The sequence below is a fragment of the Stomoxys calcitrans genome, chromosome 3, assembly GCF_963082655.1.
Source record: "Stomoxys calcitrans chromosome 3, idStoCalc2.1, whole genome shotgun sequence".
Taxonomy (NCBI): Eukaryota; Metazoa; Arthropoda; class Insecta; order Diptera; family Muscidae; genus Stomoxys; species Stomoxys calcitrans.
In genome coordinates, this window is record NC_081554.1 from 191959591 (window position 1) to 191982789 (window position 23199).

The 23199-nt window shown below is 36.4% G+C and overlaps 2 protein-coding genes across 2 annotated transcripts; both read left to right on the forward strand.

Annotated features, from left to right (window-relative positions):
- Positions 1-2263: 2263 nt before the first annotated feature.
- Positions 2264-22887, forward strand: LOC106080500 (transmembrane reductase CYB561D2). Its single transcript, XM_013241887.2, has 4 exons — positions 2264-2407; positions 15106-15731; positions 22167-22359; positions 22420-22887. Exons 2-4 carry the CDS (start codon positions 15345-15347, stop codon positions 22734-22736), a joined length of 897 nt encoding a protein of 298 aa, XP_013097341.2. The 5' UTR covers positions 2264-2407; positions 15106-15344; the 3' UTR covers positions 22737-22887.
- Positions 7485-11059, forward strand: LOC106080502 (uncharacterized). Its single transcript, XM_013241888.2, has 3 exons — positions 7485-7553; positions 10385-10577; positions 10650-11059. The coding sequence occupies exons 1-3, from the start codon at positions 7485-7487 to the stop codon at positions 10964-10966; spliced, it is 579 nt and encodes a 192-aa protein (XP_013097342.2). The 3' UTR covers positions 10967-11059.
- Positions 22888-23199: the final 312 nt, after the last annotated feature.

Consider the following 23199-nt stretch of genomic DNA (forward strand, 5'->3'; position numbering starts at 1 on the left):
CTTATGCCCATAAAAGTCTCATTTATTATTCGATTTTGTTGAAATTTGGAACAGTGAGTTGTGTTAGGCTCTTCGACATCTTTCTTCAATTTGGCCCAGATCGGTCCAGATTTGGATATCGCTGCCATATAGACCGATCTCTCGATTTAAGGTTTTGAGCAAATAAAAGGCGCATTTATTGTCCGATTTCGCCGAAATATGGGACAGTTGATGCGTTAGACTCTTCAACATTTTTCTGCAACTTGGCCCAAATAGATCCAGATTTGGATATAGCTGCCATATAGATCGATCACTCGATTTAAGGTTTTGGGGCCATAAAAGGCCCATTTATTGTCCGATTTCGCCGAAATTTGGGACAGTGAGTTGTGTTAGGTTCTTCGACATTTTTCTGCAATTTGGACCAAATCCGTCTAGATTTGGATATAGCTGCCATATAGACCGATATCTCGATTTAAAGTCTTGGCCCCATAAAAGGAGCAATTATCATCCGATTTCACTGAAATTTGACACAGTGACTTATGTTAGGTTTTTCGACATCCGCGTCGTATATGGATAAAAAGATCAATATTTTGTTATGCAAAATTGACCAATGTACTTATTAGTTTTTGGTCCAAATCGGAACATATTTCGATCTAGCTGCTGTGGGGCATAAAATATGTATTTTTCACCGGACTTTGACGAAAGGTGGTTTACATATATACTCGAGGTGGTAAGTTTCCAAAGTTTAGATTAGAAATATAAGTACATTTGAATTCTGTGTATTGTAGAAGGTAGAGCGGAGCGTACTTCGGTGGGCTTGTGTTTATTTAATTAAACCCACAGTTCACCCCGTTATTTTTTAGCATGTGGCTTATCCAACCTCTGAATTCCAAGGAAATTGTAAGGCGAACGAGCATGCGAGACTAGAAACTACCCTACACATTCCAGGCATACTGGAATTTGTAAGTATGGCTCTAGCGATATGCAAGCTAAGTTTTCAGAACCAGGCCCGAAGGACAACGAATGATAGATGGTCACAAAGAGTGAGCTGTGAGCATTTCAAAACTAATCTAGACTTGAAGAGGTCTACCGCTTTGCTGTCATTGGCTGGAATAGACGTCTCAGTCATTGTGTCCGTCATGACAGGTCACTGTCTAATCGGAAAACATGCTGAAAGACTGAAGGTTGCCAGCAACGACTTTTGCAGAATCTATGAGGACATCGAAGAAGACGAGACTATAGAACACCTTCTGTGTGTGTCCAGCAGTAGCAGTCAGAAGGAGTTCCACATTAGTTTTTCACTTCTTTGACAAACTGTCTGATTTAGCGGATGCGAACATTCTTTGGGCTTTTTAAAGCGACCTGGATGGTTCAAAGGTATAAACTAGAAGGCATCTTCCTTCTTCTGTTCCTGCGGCATCACAATGGACGAAAACGTCTAAGTGAGTCTGAGTTAGGTCCAGGGAACCACTATCTGCCAAATCGTTGTTTGTGTGTGTGATGGTTCTTAACTATAATACATACAAACACAACCAAAACTCGTTGGCAGATAGTGCACTTCGCAAGAAAAAATTGTACTCAGCTGTTTACGGTACACTACCTAGTAATTATGTCATGCGACAGCATCCTATAACGAACAAATGGCTTTTTGATAGAGGGCTCTAACAACACAAATGTGGCGTTTGCAGGCCTTTATTGTCTACTGTCATATTTTCTGGGGTTTAAAATAATCATCGCTACATTTTTCCTTTTAAATAATACAAAAATAATTTAATTCCCTTAGTAATTATTTAATTGTTACACATTCTCCTTTCCTTCAGAAGACCGCGATTACTATATGTCCGAGTACCTGAACTACACTTTTCAACGAATCTAATTTTAAATGCAAGAGTGGTTTTATTTTTAAGTCAGCATCTCAGTATCGTTAATTTACATTTTTCAAACATAAGTCAAAGTGTGATGTCTTTTTATAATCTCGTGATTTTCATATGATCCGAAAAATGTTACTAAAAATAATATTGTGTCTGATACATTCCAGAAAACTTCAGTTTTAGGTAGCTCTTTAGCTCACTGGCGAAGTCGCTTTAAGCGGGACTGCAATTGGAATTTTTCCAAAGCAGATGTTGTGTCGCCCTTTATTAAAATTTCAATAGATTGCTGCATAATTCTGATTGGCATGCAAACAAAAACGAAAACAAAGAGTTAAGGGGATTTTTTTGTATTTCAAAATTTTTTTTCTCTCATACCAAACCACAATCGTCTCTTTTTGTCTGTTTTTCGCAAACTTCTAAAACAGTTTTACAACAGATTCGCGTATACGAGGGTGTATTTTTAGTGGCTTTTAATGGTGATAATTGCAATTGAATGTGAATTGAATGGAAATAAAAGTGCAACGAAATGAATTCTACTTAAAATCATAAAATCAAAGGTTGGTTTTGCTAACACCAGCCCCAGCAAAGGTCTTATCACACAAAATTCTTTTGAAAAAGAGTAAATCCAATTGGAGAATATGAATATCGGGAGTGATCTATTTAACAAAATATTTTACTAAGAAACCCCGCTTAAACGTCATGATTTTGACGTGCATTTATTTTGAATCAAACTCGTATTGCTGACGATTTCATGAATAACATGAAACTGGTTTAAAGCTGATTTGAATTCCGGCATTTGTTTGTTTTAATTTAAATATTTTTAAACAATTGTTATGTGCATATTGTAAACGTGAAAAGAGACAAAAAATATGTATGTATATGAGCAAGGCTCGAAAATTCTGAACAAACAAAATGTTGTTTTGGTTTTTATTTGAAAAAAGTCAAAGTGAGGTGTAACGAATATTAGAAAAAGTGCGCTATATAAAAACTAGCCCACCCAGGCACGCTCCCCTGTGCCTTTTTATACCCTACACCTCTACTGAGGTACAGGGTATTATAACTTAGTGAATTAGTTTGTAACTCCCAAAAGGAAGAGAGATAGACCCATTGATAAGTGTACTGATCGACTCAGAATAACTTTCTGATTCGATTTAGCTATGTCCGTCCATGTTAATTTGTGTACAAACTTCAGGTCGCAATTTTAATCCGATTGTCTTCAAATTTGGTACGAAAATGTTTTTCGGCCTAAAGACGAAGCCTTTTGAAATTGGAAAAATCGGTTCAGATTTGAATATAGCTCCAATATATATATATATTCGTCCGATTTGCAGTAATACTGCTATAAAACGGTCATTTGTTATCCGATTTTCTCGAAATTTGCCAGGAAGGGTTTTCTTATGACTCTCGACATTACGGGGAAATTTCATAAAAATCGATTCAGATTTGGATATAGCTCATATATATATATTCGTCCGATTTGCAGTAATACTGCTATAAAATGGTAATTTGTTATCCGATTTTCACGAAATTTGCCAGGAAGGGTTTTCTTATGACTCTCGACATTACCGGCGAATTTCATGGAAATCGGCTCATATTTAGATATGGCTGTCATATATGTACATCGCCCGATTTTCACTTCTGGAGCCACTGAAAGAGCATTTTTTGACCAATCTTGCCAAAATTTTGCACAACGCTTTTCTCGACGAGTACACAGATAGGAAAAATATGTTGCAAAATCAACGTTGTCTTTAACATACACGGGCGTTGTTGGAAATATTGTCAACAAGCGTGAATGATTTTGTGAACAAGGGTTGTTGATTCATGCAATGACCGTTGTCGACATCATCCCTTCGAAACGTGTATGTATACCAACCTTAAGTTTAAATGACTCTTAAAATGTATATGTGTAGCCGGTCGTGGTGCAATGTGGTAAGGCGTTTGTAAACACACAATGAGATTGATGGAACACAGGTTCGATACTCATTGGCATACAAAATCTTTTTGTAATCTTTAAATGAACTGGGCACTAGAGGTTGTCAGATGGTGAACGCCTGTGGACGTTTTGTTCAACATAACTGTTGTTGGGTTATAAATATTTGTTGTTGATCTAATAACATCTGTGTGTTGATTCACTTTTATGAACAAATGTGGCCACTTTGTCAACGCCGTGCTCAATTTTTTCTATGGGTGTATCACATTATCAAATTTTGGGTAATTTGCATTAATGTTGTCATTTGTCAACCGTAGTTATTACAGTTTTGAACATATTTGCTCGAAATTTGATACGGATTATTTAATTACCCATCTGAAAACATCTGCCGAGGTCCATCAAAATTGGTTCAGAATGGATATAGCTCCCACATTGTACTTATAGGGTAGGTGTAGGGTATTATACAGTCGGCACCGCACCGCCCGACTTTTGCCCTTCTTTACTGCTTTTACAATACACAAAACAAAAATTTCCTTATATTTGTAATCTTAACTTCATGGTTGCATCTTAGCTTCAAAGGTTTGTGTACAACATAGCAAAAAAAAATACACTTAGAGAAATATTGTAGTAAAATCAACTAAATTGTCGAGCAACAACATATAGTCCGCTGGAAATCAGATAGCAACAATTTCTTGCAAAAACGGCAAACATTTTCTGCTGTTTTCCGATGGTAAAATGTCATAAATACTTTAAGAAGTTGTATATTTCACCTTTTTTTGAGTTTTGGAACTCAATTTTATCAAATTTTCTAACACAAACCATCTAGTAAAATCATATTTATGCTTTTAAACAAAAAATTTAAGTCTAAAATGGTCACAAATGTATATTTATATGTACGGAATGCGTTAGCTATTGATTAGAAGTTCAAAAAGTTGAAGATTTTCTATAGAAAACCTTATTCAGAAAATCTTCAATTCAGCCTGGCTGAATAAGGTTTTCTTATTCAGCCAGGCTGAATTGAATATTTTCTATACAAAACCTTATTCAGCCAGGCTGAATTGAAGATTTTCTATAGAAAACCTTATTCAGCCAGGCTGAATTGAAGATTTTCTATAGAAAACCTTATTCAGCCAGGCTGAATTGAAGATTTTCTATAGAAAACCTTATTCAGCCAGGCTGAATTGAAGATTTTCTATAGAAAACCTTATTCAGCCAGGCTGAATTGAAGATTTTCTATAGAAAACCTTATTCAGCCAGGCTGAATTGAAGATTTTCTATAGAAAACCTTATTCAGCCAGGCTGAATTGAAGATTTTCTATAGAAAACCTTATTCAGCCAGGCTGAATTGAAGATTTTCTATAGAAAACCTTATTCAGCCAGGCTGAATTGAAGATTTTCTATAGAAAACCTTATTCAGCCAGGCTGAATTGAAGATTTTCTATAGAAAACCTTATTCAGCCAGGCTGAATTGAAGATTTTCTATAGAAAACCTTATTCAGCCAGGCTGAATTGAAGATTTTCTATAGAAAACCTTATTCAGCCAGGCTGAATTGAAGATTTTCTATAGAAAACTTTATTCAGCCAGGCTGAATTGAAGATTTTCTATAGAAAACCTTATTCAGCCAGGCTGAATTGAAGATTTTCTATAGAAAACCTTATTCAGCCAGGCTGAATTGAAGATTTTCTATAGAAAACCTTATTCAGCCAGGCTGAAATGAAGATTTTCTATAGAAAACCTTATTCAGCCAGGCTGAAATGAAGATTTTCTATAGAAAACCTTATTCAGCCTGGCTGAATTTAAGATTTTCTATAGAAAACCTTATTCAGCCAGGCTGAATTGAAGATTTTCTATAGAAAACCTTATTCAGCCAGGCTGAATTGAAGATTTTCTATAGAAAACCTTATTCAGCCAGGCTGAATTGAAGATTTTCTATAGAAAACCTTATTCAGCCACGCTGAATTGAAGATTTTCTATAGAAAACCTTATTCAGCCACGCTGAATTGAAGATTTTCTATAGAAAACCTTATTCAGCCACGCTCAATTGAAGATTTTCTATAGAAAACCCTATTCAGCCACACTGAATTGAAGATTTTCTATAGAAAACCTTATTCAGCCAGGCTGAAATGAAGATTTTCTATAGAAAACCTTATTCAGCCAGGCTGAATTGACGATTTTCTATAGAAAACCTTATTCAGCCAGGCTGAATTAAAGATTTTCTATAGAAAACCTTATTCAGCCAGGCTGAATTGAAGATTTTCTATAGAAAACCTTATTCAGCTATGCCGAATTGAAGATTTTCTATAGAAAACCTTATTCAGCCAGGATGTGCTTAAAATTTTCTATAGAAAACCTTATTCAGCCAGGCTGAATTGAAGATTTTCTGTGAAAAACCTTATTCAGCCAGGCTGAATTGAAGATTTTCTGTGAAAAACCTTATTCAGCCAGGCTGAATTAAAGATTTTCTATAGAAAACCTTATTCAGCCAGGCTGAATTGAAGATTTTCTATAGAAAACCTTATTCAGCCAGGCTGAAATGAAGATTTTCTATAGAAAACCTTATTCAGCCAGGCTGAATTGACGATTTTCTATAGAAAACCTTATTCAGCCAGGCTGAATTAAAGATTTTCTATAGAAAACCTTATTCAGCCAGGCTGAATTGAAGATTTTCTATAGAAAACCTTATTCAGCCAGGCTGAATTGAAGATTTTCTATAGAAAACCTTATTCAGCTATGCCGAATTGAAGATTTTCTATAGAAAACCTTATTCAGCCAGGATGTGCTTAAAATTTTCTATAGAAAACCTTATTCAGCCAGGCTGAATTGAAGATTTTCTGTGAAAAACCTTATTCAGCCAGGCTGAATTGAAGATTTTCTGTGAAAAACCTTATTCAGCCAGGCTGAATTGAAGATTTTCTATGGAAAACCTTATTCAGCCAGGCTGAATTGAAGATTTTCTATGGAAAACCTTATTCAGCCAAGTTGAATTGAAGATTTTCTATAGAAAACTTTATTCAGCCAAGCTGAATTGAAGATTTTCTATAGAAAACCTAATTCAGCCAAGCTGAATTGAAGATTTTCTATAGAAAACCTTATTCAGCCAAGCAATGCAGAATATTTGTGTCTTTGACATCATCCTGCTAAATTGAAGAATGATATCTCAAATTATTGAAAAAAAAATATTATTTTTTCTACAGTGGTATACTATGACTAAATATCCCATTTCAGCATTTGAAATCAATTTTTAGTAGGTTTCCAAAAATTTAAAAAAAGTCCTAGTCATAGTTGATAAGCAAATGTTCGGTACTTTCGTGTATATCACTTAACTCAATTGGCATCCGATCGAGATAAGGAATTATTAAACAAACACAAAATATGATGTATCTGAACACGTTTCCTCTTATCACCGTGCACGCAATATATCATTAATCCTAGGCACTATGAATTACTTCGCACCCTCGCAATAGATAAGAGTGTCTTGCAAAAAAATATCCAAATTATTTGAAAAATTTAGTTATAAATAAGACCTTCAGTTTGATGAAACGGCCAATGTATCGTAAATTTGTAAAGCGGTAGTGCAAAACAAGCTCGGCAAAATTATATCCGGCACATCATGACTGAAAGCATGGCAACTTCTATTGTTCAACGTATTGAATATTTCTTCAATATTGTAAACCAAATGTGTATTGGTTTTGTGACAATCTACATGTGTTGGCTGTGCCTGCGCACAGGATTAGCAGGAACAGCTCTTCATGCATGGCTTGCAACCATAGGGGTGGGTGAATGGTGGAGATGTTATAGTCTGACAAAGTATATAAGCAAAATTTGTGTGTTTATAAAAATGTCGATTAATTATACAGTGGAAGAAAATTCATCATTTTGTAACTTATTTGAAGAAAAACTGAGTGGTTTATGAAAGAGGAAGTCAAAATAGAAGACACAGGTACCGGCGTTTTGAAGTTTACATTACACAAATCGGGAGATCGATCTATATGGCAGCTATATCCAAACCTGGACCGATCTGTGCCATATTCCAGAAGTATGTTGAGGACCTTAACTTAACTCACTGTCCCAAATTTCGGCAACATCGGACAATAAATGCGCCTTTTATGGGCCCAAAACCTTAAATCGAGAGATCGGTCTATATGGCAGCTATATCCAAATCAGGACCGATCTATGCCAAATTGAAGAAAGATGTCGAGGGGCCTAACACAACTCACTGTCCCAAATTTCAGCAAAATCGATAATAAATGTGGCTTTTATGGGCCCAAGTTGCAGAAAAATGTCGGAGAGCCTAACACAACTCACTGTCCCAAATTTCGGCGACATCGAACAATAAATGCACTTTTTAAATACTTAAATCTAGAGATCGTTCTATATGGCAGCTATATCCAAATCAGGACCGATCTGTGCCAAATTGAAGAAAGATGTCGAGGGGCCTAACACATCTCACTGTCCCAAATTTCATCAAAATTGGACAATAAATGTGCCTTTTATAGGCCCAAACCTTAAATCGAGAGACCGGTCTATATGGCAGCTATATCCAAATTTGGACCGATCTATGCCATATTGCAGAAGTATGTCGAGGGGCTTTACTTAACTCACTGTCAAAATCGGGCAATAAATGCGTCTTTTATGGGCGCAATACCTTAAATCGGGAGATCGATCTATATGGCAGCTAGATCCAAATCTGGACCGATCTGTGCCATATTCCAGAAGTATATCGAGGACCTTAACTTAACTCACTGTCCCAAATTTCGGCAACATCGGACAATAAATGCGCCTTTTATGGGCCTAAAACCTTAAATCGAGAGATCGTTCTAAATGGCTATATCCAAATCTGGGCCAAAATGGAAGAAAGATATCGAAGGGCCTTACACAACTCACTGTCCCAAATTTCAGCAAAATCGATAATAATTGTGGCTTTTATGGGCCAAGACATCGAACAATAAATGCACTTTTTAAATTCTTAAATCGAGAGTTCGTTCTATATGGCAGCTGTATGCAAATCTTCATCGATCTAGGCCAAATTGCAGAAATATATCGAGGGGCATAACTTAGCTCGCTGTCCCAAGTTTAGACGACATCGGACAATAAATGCGCCTTTTATGGGCCTAAAACCTTAAATTGAGATATCGGTCTATATGGCAGGTATACTCAAATCTGGACCGATCTAGGCCTTATTGAAAAACGATGTCGAAGGGCGTAACACAACTCACTGTCCCAAATTTCGGTGACATCGGACAATAAATGTGCCTTTTATAGGCTCAAAACCTTACATCGAGAGATCGATCTGTATGGCAGCTATATCTAAATACGGACCGATCTGAGCCAAATTGAAGAAGAAAGTCGAAGGGCCCAACACAACTCACTGTCCCAAATTTCGGTCAATAAATGCGCCTTTTATGAACCCAAAACCTTAAATCGAGAGATCGGACTATATGGCAGCTATATCCAAATCTGAACCGATCTGGGCCAAATTGAAGAAGAATATCGAAAGGCCTTACACAACTCACTGTCCCAAATTTCGGTGACATCGGACAATAAATGCGCCTTTTATGGGCCCAAAACCTTAAATTGAGAGATCGGTTTATATAGGAGCTATATCCAAATCTGAACCGATCTAAGCCAAATTGAAGAAGGATATCGAAAGGCCTTACACAACTCACTGTCCCAAATTTCAGCAAAATCGGATAATAAATGTGGCTTTTATGGACCTAATACCCTAAATCGACGGATCGGTCTATATGGGGGCTTTATCAAGATATAGTCCGATATAGACCATTTTCGAACTTAACCTGCTTATGAACAAAAAACGAATCTGTGCAAAGTTTCAGATCAATATCTCTATTTTTAAAGACTGTAGCGTGAGTGTAACAGACAGACGGACGGACATGGCTAGATCGTCTTAGATTTTTCGCTGATCGAGAATATATATACTTTATAGGGTTGGAAATGGATATTTCGATGTGTTGCAAACGGAATGATAAAATGAATATAGCCCCATCCTTTGGTGGTGGGTATAAAAATGAATATACCCCCATCCCTCGGTGGTGGGTATGAAAGGATTTTGACAAATTTAAGAACAAACGTCAATAAAAGTTAGTACGGTTGTAGACAAATTTTGAGAACGAAAGTTGGCCAAATTGAGAACTAGCGTTGACAAAATTAAGAACACTTCTAGACAAAATTGACAACGGTTGTAGACAAATGCATGTGCGCACGGGACGAATCTTATTTCCGTTAGCACAACAACAAAAATCTACCTTGAGTGGCAAATACCGTAAATTGAAATGTACTCAGCTGTTCGCATGATCTCACCTTATAAGTGCATCCTATATGTTATCAAGTATTGAGTGCCGCTTGGTTTAAGATTATTGTTTTGCAGTTTATCAACACAAATGTAGTTTAAGTAAGGGAGTAGACACCGTTGGAAAAATTTTGACTTTCGATGTCTTTTAGCGCAGCAAGCAGGCATGTTAGCAGCTACAGCAAGTTGTCCCTCATTATAATAAAATATTAAATTATTAATACTATTTTATTAATACAATATACTCGCAGTTTTTATATTTTACTCCGTTCCTTTCCTTTTGTGATTTGCTATAGTTCTCCTTCCTTATGGCCGAGGCAATAATGTGTCATTACAATAACAATGTTTTGACTTTTAACTATAGTCGATCCACAAAAACCCATCTGCATTTGATACTTCAGATTTTGGGGGGAGGTTGTGGCATAGCTGCTACACTCATAAAATGCATACAACACAATTTTGTATTCGACGGTATTCATGCCAAGTTGGGTAAGAACAATAGACATATTGAATGAATAGAATCGGAATGATAGCCCATTAATTATTGTCCTTTAATTCTAGGTTTTGCTGCTTTCATTTTATGCTGTGTCAGTTTGGTTTCTGGTTTGGCAACCTACTTTGCTAAAAATATAAAAAAATGTCTTAGTCCTATTATAACCAAAACTTTCCACAACCTATTGGGTATTGGCACCTTTGCTGTGGCTTTGGTAACACAATTTTATGGCTATGAGACGGGATTCTTTAAGCACGCCTCGCCCTCAGATGATTTTACGATTTTGATACAAGTCATAAACTTGCTAATATTGGTGCTATCATGTTGGGGTCCACTGAAATCATTGTTCTACAAGCTGTATTCCATGTTTGGAAGTGATGATTAGTTTTGGGAGTATTTTTTATTAATGTAATTAACTATAAGGAAATTATTTATAGGGAAATTTTATATGTTAATAAAAACAGACTATGAAAAATTCTTTAAATTGTTTTTGTAAACAAAAGACTTTATACCAGTTGTGCGTGTGGAGGAATAGGGCATGCTTTGCGTTGTAGTTATTTCAGGCTACACGGAAAAAATCGTACCAAATTATTTGGAAACACATGAAAATCCCTTTAGGGGATTTAGGACAGTGAGTTGTGTAAGGCCTTTCGATATCCTTCTTCAATTTGGCTTAGATCGGTTCAGATTTGGATATAGCTGCCATATAGACCCATCCGCCGATAGGGTCTTAGGCCCATAAAATGCGCATTTATTGTCCGATCTCGCCGAAATTTGGGACAGTGAGTGGTGTTGGGCCCTTCGACGTTCTTCTTCAATTTGGCTCACATCGGTCCATATTTGGATATAGCTGCCATACAGACTGGTCTCTCGATGTAAGGTTTTGAGCCCATAAAAGGCGCATTTATTGTCCGATATCGCCGAAATTTGGGACAGTGATTTGTGTCAAAACCTTCGACACCATCTTTAATTTCGATCGAGAAATTGGTCTATATGGCCAAGATCGGTCCGGATTTGGACCGATCGATCTCTCAATTTAAGATTTTGGGCCCATAAAAGGCGCATTGGGACAGTGAGTTATGTTGGGCCCTTCGAAATTTCTCTTCAATTTGGTCCAGATCGGTTCTGATTTAAATATAGCTGCTATATAGACCGATCTCTCAATTTAAGGTTATGGGCCCATAAATGGCGCATTTATTGTCTGATGTCGCCGAAATTTGGGACAATGAGTTGTGTTACGCCCTTCGACATCCTTCTTCAATTCGGTCCAAATCGGTCCAGATTTGAATATAGCCGCCATATAGACCGATTTCGCGATAAAGCCCATTAAAGACGCATTTATTGTCCGATTTCACTGAAATTTGAAACGATATCCGTGTCGAAACTACTATACTTAACACAGAGAAGATATAACTTAAATGCTTTTCCGAATGTAAATGACAACAAGTTGTAGTACATTCGGACCATAAATGAACTGAATGTTTGAGACCATAGTAAAAGTCTTTGTGTAAAATATCAGCCAATAATAATTGGGCCCTTTAGGGTATTAAGAAGCAAAATAGGGAGATCAAGATCGCAGATCGGTTTATATGGCAACTATACCAGGTTATGAACCGATTTGAATCATACTTAGAACAGTTGTTGGAAGTGATACCAAAACACCAAGTGCAAAATTTCAGTCAAGTCGGACGAGAATTGCGCCCTCTAGAGGCTCAAGAGGTCAAGACCGACGATCGGTTATATGGCAGCTATATTAAAACATGGACCGATTTGGCCCATTTACAATCCCAACCGACCTACACTAATAAAAAGTATTTGTGCAAAATTTCAAACGCCTAGCTTTACTCCTTCGAAAGTTAGCGTGCTTTCGACAGACAGACAGACGGACGGACATGGCTAGCTCGACTTAAAATGTCATGATGTTCAAGAATATGTATACTTTATGGGGTTTTAGACGCATATTTCGAGTTGTTACAAACGGAATGACGAAATTAGTATACCCCCATCCTATGGTGGAGGGTATAATAACACATTCGATTAAAATAACTGATTGGTTGAAGTACTAACTTAAACAAAAAATGCATGCATGTGACTGAAATCGTAGTTTAGCTAGCACTTAGTGCTCGGTTAGGAATTTTCCAATAATATGAAGTTGATACAACTAGAGACAAAACGAATTTATTTTTATGCACATGATTGGCACAACCAAAAGATTGATTGTGAACATCTTCCTTCAATTCTTTCAATAGTATCGTAATCAAGTTAACTATTGAACTAAGAAAATGACTTTTATTTGGTGCTTTCAATTAAAAATTATTTACAATTATCATCAATTTATACCTATAATCGAATTCCAACCAACGATTTCTCTGGGTATATCAATTCTAAAAACTTTCCTTCTCCAAACACATACATACTTTTCTCTCAGTGCTAAAACGCATACCATTAATGAATGTAATTCAATATATGTCTGAGTCTGTCTACCGGCTACGCATTAGACGCTTCCCTAAGACACTTTAATGTGGATCAACTTGTTGCTCAGCTCAGTACTGAAAAATCATTGATGCATTAAAATATGCTTTTAAACTAATCTTAATATGGGTTTTCCCTTAAACCTAAAGAAAACTAGATATCAGTAGACAGCTAAAAGACATATTAAGCGTTTCGCACTAATAGTGCTAGAAAAAGTGTTGAAATCATTGATTAAAGAATAGAAAGGAGAATTTATTGATAGATTTATAAACAACTATATTTTTTATCATTGGCATACAAAAAACTGCGCTCTTAAGCCTAGTGAATTTTTAAATTGACAGGCGTGCATCATTCATTTAATGGGTGATAACACTTTGATCACAAGACAGTAACGTGATAAGTACAAAAATAAATTTAGAATAATAAAATAAAACTAAAAATAAAATTCACATGAATGACATTTGAATGGGTTTTTCCCTCGGAATGTTATCTTGAAAAATTGTTCCTAAAACAGTGGAAGTCAAATGACTATTACTCTGAAGAGTGCTATAATTAAAGTGAATGGAGATCCAGCTAATATTAGTAAATGATGAGAAATGCAAGGATTATGCTCCACAACACTGCTGCGGTATAACTTAGTAAATTTGTATGTTGCATTTAAAAGTAGAGGAGATAGAACTATTCTGATTTGATTTAACCATGTCCATCTGTCTGCACATCTTTTTGCCCATGTGATTTTTATGTAACACTAGCCGTACCCGGCCCGCTCTGCTGTGCTTTCATTAGCAGGATTTTGGATAATAAGTAGTCTAGTAAAATTTGTAAAAGAAGAATGTAATGAAATGAAATAAAGACAGTGTTGTTATAGCATTCAAACTGATTGCGTCTTTTAAATAATTCATTCAGCTCCCTAGATACTTCGATCCAATTTTTAATATCATATTCACTCACTCTACTTTTTGCAAAAAGTGAACAAATCGGGGGTGCGCCCTACAAAGTGCAGTTTTATACACTCCACCATAGGATGGGGCTATACTTATTTCTGTTTGTAACTCCTCGAAATATTCGTCTAAGACCCCATAAAGTATATATTTTCTTGATCTTCAATTTAAGTCGATCTAGCCATATCCGTCCATCTAACTTTCAAAGAAGTACAGCTAGGCGCTTGAAATTTTGCACAAACTCTCCTTCTTAGTGCAGGTCGGTTGGGATTGTAAATTGGCCATATGGGTCAATATTTCGATATAGCTACCATATAATCCGATATTGGGTCATGACTTCTTGAGCCACTAGAGGGTGAAATTCATATTCAATTTGGATGCAATTTTGCATGATTTGTTTTGACTTCCACTGACTGTGCTAAGTATGGATGAAATCGGTCCCAGTCCATAAAATTGCTGTATCTCCTAAACTATGTGTCCTTCCCTCTAGGACACCTTAAAAATTTCAAAAGTTCATTGAAAATCGAAATTTAACTTGGCAAACTTAAAACGACTTATCCCCTAAACTATGCGTTCTAAAGGGAAATGGGCCTTGACTTCTTAAGCCTCTTAAGGGCGCCATTCCTATGCGATTTGGCTGAAATTTTCCATGAAGTGTTTCTTTATGGCTTCCAACAACTGTGCTAAGTATGGTTCAAATCGGTTCATAACCTGATGTTGGTGCCATATAAACCGATCTTGAATCTTGACTTCTTGAGCCACTAGAGGGCGCAATTATTATCCGATTTGGCATACATGTCAAATATGGTCTGAGTCGGTCTATAGCATGATACAGTTCCTCTATAAACCGATCTCCCTATTTTATTTCGAATCGGACCATATTGTTATATTTAGTTTATTTTTTTACTTTTTTTGGGTTATCGCTTTTTTTAATTTTATTAAAAATTATACTTTGTATTGACCATGTATGAGTAGGTAGTTATATTATGAATGAAATCGAAAAAACATTAAAATTTACAAACATTTTGTGTATTCTTATCAATTAATTTATTGTTTTTGTTTTTTTTTTGTTTTCATTTGAAACAAAATTCCTAAAATTTTCATCCCCCAGCTTTTGAGAGGCAACGGAAAAGGCTTATGAAACTTTCAAATGCCACAAGAAGATACGACACATATTCGGAGATAAGAATATACAGGCAAAATTAAAAAAAAAAACAAAACACTTACCAACAAAAGGCAACTTTAAAATACACTTAAACAATTAAAAATAACAACAAACAAGAGAAAAATATAACAACACCATCTCACTGCTTTACTCTGTGACGAGCCGGAAAAAAAACCAACGAAAAAATGACATCTCGCAATACCACCACAACGTCCAGCAGTACCATACGGACCGACTACGGCAGCACAACGTTGAAAATATCCATCGACAACAATACCTTGGATACGGACAGTGCCAGTATTGAGGATAACATTGTGGGCGTATATCAAAGTCTGCCCTATACCTCGACTACGAATTTATATGCCAAATCTTCAATGTCGTCTCGATTTTCTAAAATGACCGTAGACACCATGTCCAAAAATGAGGCTCAACAGATTGGACAACGCATTGAATATCTGCTAAATGTCATCAATCAAATTTGCATTGGCTTCGTGACCATCTATATGAGTTGGATGTGCTTGCGCATGGGTTTAGCGGGAACAGCTCTTCATGCATGGCTGGTAACAATTGGGGTGAGTATGTGAACAATTCAACGATAACCTACCAAAATACCTGTCTCAATAAAATATATGTAATAAGAACAGAGATAAGTGTTCAACAGTTATTAAGAAAAAATTAAGTCAACATTGCTTTTTTAAGCCGGTTTGCTCTTTTCAGAAGTGTAGGGTGTTTTTTTTTAGAGAGAAAGAGTTGCTTGATTGGGGCTACATCAATTTGTGAACCGATTCAATGTATGTTTAAAATTATAACAGCATTCAGCATGGAACATTTCAGCCTTAACAACAGTAAGGGTCATACCATACACCAAAACAGGGTCATATGAGTCTACACATAGATATAGCCCTAATATAAACAATACACCCAATTAGACTTGTTGATCTTCTAGAAGACTCAGTTTGCTGCCGATTTAGCTAATATTTGGTATGGGAATGAAGATTTACATCCCGAAATATCCGCTTTGAGAGACTAAGTGCCTAAATTTTTGCCGATATGGCTATGAATTACACGTTTGTCTCTAACAATAACACCTAATATTGGCCATATAGTTAAAATAGCCTTTAGAAGCCTCAGGTATTTTCCGACCAAAAACACTACTTCACGTGTGGCAACACAGAGTGACGCTCTCTTTCAAGCGTCAAAGATGAACAATTTTTAATTTTTCCGCATTGATTTTGTGGAATTTGTGTGCAGAGTTGAATTTTTTAAACGTGACGCTTAAAAACAAAGCTCCACGCGGTCATTCTGTTTTGACCTTAAACAGAATGAGCGCGTTGAAGAGCGTCGCGATGAAAAATGCAACTCTGCAAAAAAAAATCAACTCACAAAAGTTAAAAAAATGTTAACTTTGACGAAAAAAAAACACTACTTACGTGTAACAACACAGAATGACGGCCGTTTTCAAGCGTCAAAGTTAAAATTTTTTTTACTTTTCCGCGTTGCTTTTGTGTGCAGAGTTGCATTTTTGCAACTCTGACCCCCAATAACAAAGCTCAACTCGCTCATTCTGTTTTGGAGCTTCGCGTTGAAAAAGGCATCTTTGCAAAAAGATTTCAAAAATCAACTAAAAAAGTTAAACATTTTATAACTTTGACGACAAAAAACACTACTTACATGTGGCAGTACAGAATGGCGCTCGTTTTAAAGCGTCTAAGTTGAATTTTTTTCGGCGTTGCTTTTGTGGAATTTGTGTGCAGAGTTGCATTTTTGCAACGCTCAATAACAAAAGCTCAGCGCGCTCATTCTTTTTTGGCCTTTACACAAGATATATTCATTTACAGGCAGTGGTAGTTGCCCAACAACAAAATCAGTAATTAGTGCAACTCTGATTTTGAGTATGTTACTAGTTCGCGCCATTTTTCGTTGCTTGTGTTTGTTATGGTCCTTAACTATAATACACACGCATAACCAACACGCGTTGACTTCGCGAGAAAAAATTGTAATAATGTCATGTCTTTACGTGTGATATCGCCAGTGAACGAAGCTGAAAGCTTTTCGTCGGCTGCGACGGCTTAGTCAAAATCCCATTTGGCAACGGCGGCTGCATCAAATTTGTATTTTCACAAATTTATAGTTCGTTTGTTGTCCAGAATTTATTGTTCAAATTTGTTCAACGACCTAAAGCGTATTTATCCATATTTTTTTGATCAGGTCGGCGGCTCCAATTTAAACCGCACGAGCCGCCTCAAATTCATATTTATATGAGAAGACCCACAAGACGTAAATTTGCAATATGTCGCAGATCGAGGAAATGCTTCCACAAGGTTAAATGTCAGTATACCTGTTGATCCGAATTTGAACAAACCAAGTTATCCATCTATTGAACCCCATCCTCACCAAATGTGGTCTATAAATAAACCTGAGCCTCATGAGTTTGTCAAATTTTCTCATTTATGCTCCTTATTGGCGGTTGGGACAACATTTTCAACATGATGACTGGTGTAATGAAAGATCTCTTTTGCTGGGTTTTCGTCTGTGGTAAAGCCTTGTTTATGTCCCACGTAAGGTCGGGACTGGTTTAAAGATGCAAGGTGCTACTCGAACCATGGGAAATCTGTCAGACTCCGTTGCGTCCCGGGCCGTCAAGGGGTGTCGGGGAACATGGAAAACTACTAGCTGAAATCAGTGAGCCCTCTTCTATGCAAGTTTCTTGGTAGGTTGGACGTTGTCTACGATGACCGCGTGTACAAAGTTTGGACTGGTGGTGTGGGTTGCAGTGTGGCGGAGTATTTCGCCAAACAGAAGATCGCTTATTCTGGGGCTGAAGATGCATATCTTCAGACTGCCTATGGGAGTTCTGACTGGTCATTGCAACGTTAGGACTTTAACGTGAGCACTGGGAGAAGTCGACATGGTGTGTGAAATTTTGTACAACGGTTTCCCCGGCGACTACTACAATATCTATAGAGTTTGGTCAAATTCGATTCGGATGTAGCTCCCATATTTATGTTTGTCCGATTTTGAGAAATATTGCAATAAACTGCTCATTTGTTAACCTATTCTCTCGAAATTTGGCAGAAGGATTATATTGTGACTCGACATTTCATAGAAATCGGTTCAGATTTAGGTATAGCTGCCATATATGTATATCGCCCTATTTTTACTTCCAGAGCGAGCGCATTTATTGGCCAATCTTGGCAAAATTTCGCACAACTCACAACGAGATTTAGATATAGCTCTCTTATATATGATCGTCAGATTTTGGGTATTTGTGTAATAATTCATCTAAAAACATCCGGCGAGGTCCATCAAAATTAGTTCAGAATAAGATGTAGCTCAAACTTTGTACTTATGGGGTAGGTGTAGGGTATTATACAGTCGGTTCCGCCCGACTTTTGCCTTTCCTTACTGGTTTATTGGAGGCGATCGTAGCGCAGAGGTTACCATGTCCGCCTATGACGCTGAACGCCTGAGTTCGAATCCTGGCGAGACCAACAGAAAAAATTTTCTGCGGTGGTTTTCCCTCCTAATGCTGGCAACATTTGTGAGGTACTATGCCATGTAAAACTTCTCTCCAAAGAGGTGTCGTACTGCGGCACGCCGTTCGGACTTATCATTGAGCTTAAACTTGAATCGGACTGCACTCATTGATATGTGAGAAGTTGGCCTCTGTTCCTTACTGGAATGTTCATGGGCAAAATTTGCATTCTTACTGTCTACACCACTACTGTGGTGCAGGGTATTATAACTTAGTGAAATTGTTTGTGACACCCAGAAGGAAGAGAGATAGACCCATTGATAAATATACCGATCGATTCAGAATCACTTTCTGATACGATTTGGGTATGTCCGTCTGCCCATGTTAATTGGCGTACAAAGTACAGATCGCGATTTTTATCCGATGGTCTTCACTTTTGGCACAATCATTTTCTTGGGCTTAGAGACAAAACCTATTGAAATTGGGAAAAATCGGTTCAGATTTCGATATAGCTTCCGTATATATGTTCGTCCTATTTGGACTTAAATTGCAATTAATCGTCATTTGTAAACCGATTCTCACGAAACTTTGCACGAGGGATTCTCTTATAAGCCTCGACATTATTGGTGAATTTCATAGGAGTCGGTACAGATTTAGATATAGCTTCCATACATATGTTCGTCCGATTTCGACTAGTATTGCAATAATTTGGTCGTTTGTTAGCCGATTCACACGAAAATCGACACAAAGGATTCCCTTATGACTGACAGATTTAGATATAGCTCCCATATATATTTTCGTCCGATTTTGAATAACACTCAATAATTTAGTAATTTGTTAACAGATTATTACAAAATTTGGTACAAAGGTTTCTGAATTTCATAGAGATTTTTTTAAGTTTTAGATATAGCTCCCATATATATGCGTTTCCCGATTTTCAACTTACGGGAAAAGTCCCAAACCTGTCACTGGATAAATACTTTTAACGGAGATAACATTAGTTAGCAAATATATTTAACGGATAAGCAATTGTTAACAATAACAAAGTGACTTTTTAAACAAGTAAAAAGGCGTTAAGTTTCGAACTTTGGATACACATCACCTCGGGTAATTGTATAAATCACGTTTCGTCAAAATGCATACATAATGCCCCATAGCAGCTATATCGGAATATATTCCGATTTGGACCAAACACTAATAAGTACAAGTCATTGTTCAATTGTGTATAACAAAACATTGGTCTTTTTAGTAGCTATATCTAAAAATAAACCGATCTGAACCAATACGACACGGATGTCGAGAAGCCTAACCTAAATCACTGTGTCAAATTTCAGTGAAATCGGATTATAAATGGGCCAAGACTTTAAATCGAGATATCGGCTTAAGAAAAATGTCGAAGAGTCTTACACAACTCACTGGCCTAAATTTCGGCAATATCCGACAACAAAAGTGCCTGCTTATGAACAAAAAAAAATCTGTGCAAAGTTTCAGATCAATATATCTATTTTTTAAGACTGTAGCGTGATTTCAACAGACTTTATAGGATCGAAAATGAATATTTCGATGTGTTGCAAACGGAAAGACAAAATGAATATACCCCCATCCTTCGGTGGTGTGTATAAATATTTCACAATCATAAGTTATGACAATTGAAACTGTTCACTCCCTTAAGGATAGTGCTGTGACAGCTAACTAGTTATCCAGTTTAGGACCGGTATATTTGGGACAATTGACTACACATTTCCTGTAGGGCACTTTTAAAGCCTATTCTAAAGCCTATTTTTTTAAAATTATACATATCAAATTTAAGCAAATTTTTAATTTGACGACTTAGCCTGCATATCCAATGTGATGTAGGATATCAAAAGGTCGGCTTCGCCTGACTTTAGCCCGTCCTTACTTGTTTCTTACTAAATCCCATTCGTGCGAGTTCAACCGCTTAGCCTGCATATCCAATGTGGTGTAGGGTATCAAAAGGTCGGCTTCGCCCCACTTTAGTCCGTCCTTATCTGTTTCTTTCTAAAACCCATTCGCGCGAGTTGGTTTGTTAGGTTTTTCTGACCAGAAAACAACTTTTCGGTCATGCGTTTAGCCACCCCCGTACTTCAAACCTCCCAAAGTTGCATGCTATACGGTACAGGTTATACTCAAGCCGAAATAAATTTTTTAACTTGGCAAAGTATCTTCAAACAAATAAAGATATGGTAAATGCCCTTTTTTTCTATGGACGGGGCCATCCATTGCTTTCGAATGGCATAGAACACTTGACCAGACTATATGCAAATCGTGTTGAGGCAAGCGTTTACTTATTAGTCAACTCAAATTCAATATCTATTGATTTTCATGACTAGATAATTAATTGTATGCTATGATTTGATGCAGGTTCACACTATAAGCTATCACGTATTTGGGGATGTGCGAATTTGCGTGTTTTACACACCACTCCAATGTTTTGAAATCTAGGTTTTCAAATCTTTTGCTTATCACTTAAGATAATAAACGAAAGACGTTGAAATCTAACAGCCAAAATATATACAAATATTAGGGTGTGCCTTAACAATTTGATTAAAAATATATTATATATATTTTATTCAATATTGTTGTTTTTAATTCAAGCTCGAGGTCATTCTGGTTTTTCTCTTTTCTTTATTATTTATGCATCGAATTTCGATGAAATGCATTCTCAAGATATGATCTACAACAAATTAAATTTATTTTTAAACTATTGACATCACTGTTTCTATTTTTTGTTTTTATTAAACTTACATATCTAAATGAGAAACAAAACACAAACAATAACCTTATAGTTATGCGACCATCTTCAACAGTCCTTGTCTGCTTTGCTACTGTTTTGTAGTTTTTCTTATTGGACGTTATTCACTCGCTGTACCAACAGTCTATATGTAGTTGCTCGCACATCCCGCTGTGTCTGCTTTGTAATTCATGCGTCTTGTTGTTGTCGTGTTGATGATGTGTAGCGTTTCTAGCGTTAGTTTCTTGTTGTAATTTATCTCGTTATCTATTTTTTTTACTCTCTCTAAGTCTGGCTCATGGTGTTCTCTTGCACAGTTATCTGCTAATGCCGTTGTTTTGATGTGTGTTTCTTTCTACTCCTTAATTTAATGTTAGATTTATGTCCTGCCAGTCTAGTTTTTATTTTTGGTGGTTCCGATAAATAATTTTGGCATCCGGTAGTTTATCTCCATTGCATTTGATCTGGTATACTACATTCGATTTCTCCATATTATCTAATTTCGTCTTTATGTCAGTAAATTGTGTTTGTGGCTTTGTGTGCGATTTTGTAAAAAGAGAAACAGTGATGTCAATAGTTTTAAAAATGAATTTAATTTGTTGTAGATCATTCCTGAAAATGCATTTCATTGAAATGCGAAATATTGATGCATAAATAATAAAGAAAAGAGAAAAACCAGAAAGACCTCGAGCTTGAAATAAAAACAACAATATTGAATAAATAAGGTCGAGTTAAAAGTAATCAACATATATATTTTATTATTATTTCACCTGTCTTTAGTTTTCCTTTCTTATGGCCGAAGCCATAATGTGCCACTACAATCACAATGTGCTGACATTCAACTATCGCAGGACTACAAAAACCACTATGCACTGGATGCTACAGTCTTTAGGTGGTGCTTGTGGCATTGCGGGTGTGCTCATCAAATGTATACAAAAAGGTTTTCTATTGCAATCGACTCATGGCAAACTGGGTAAGCCATTGTTACTTTCAAATTCTGGCTATTCTCTCTAAAACTAAACTTTTATTTCAGGGTTTGCTGCCTTTATACTTTGCTGCATCAGCATGTTGTCTGGACTGGCTGCCTTGTATTCAGTGCGTGTTAAAAAATTCCTAAGTCCACTTTTGAACAAAACATTCCACAATGTTTTGGGTATTGCAACATTTGCAGTGGCTTTGGTGGCCCATTTTTATGGCTATAACACTGGGTTCTTTTCACGCAAAAGTCCCTCCAATGATTTTACCATCCTTATGAAGGTTTTGACACTAATGACCCTGTGCTTATCCTCATGGGGTCCTTTAAAATCATTGCTTCATAAAATGCGTAGCATAATTAAGACTTTCAGTTAAAAGGAGTATTCAGTTAAGGGTATGAAAAATGCATGCATAAAAATTACCACCATTGAATAGTGTGATTAAAACTAAGACTCAGTAAATTATAAATTTAGTCTATAGTTCTAGATATACCATAAAGATATAATTCAAAATGGTTCGAATTTTTTAATTAAAAAAAATCATGTAATAAATTTAAAATTTGTTTATTTTATTATACCCTCCATCATGCAAGTGAGTCTGCAAAAGACTACCACCCTTACCTAACCTAACCTAATCATAGGATAGGGGAATACTAATTTCGTCATTCCGTTTATAACAAATTTAAATATTGATCCAACAATATATACATATTCTTGATCGTCTTGACATTCTGAGATTCTAAGTCGTTTTAGCCATGTCGGCCCATCCATCAAAAGCACGCTAGCTTTCGAAAGAGTAAAGCTAGGCGCTTAAAATTTGGACTAATAAAACATCTTAT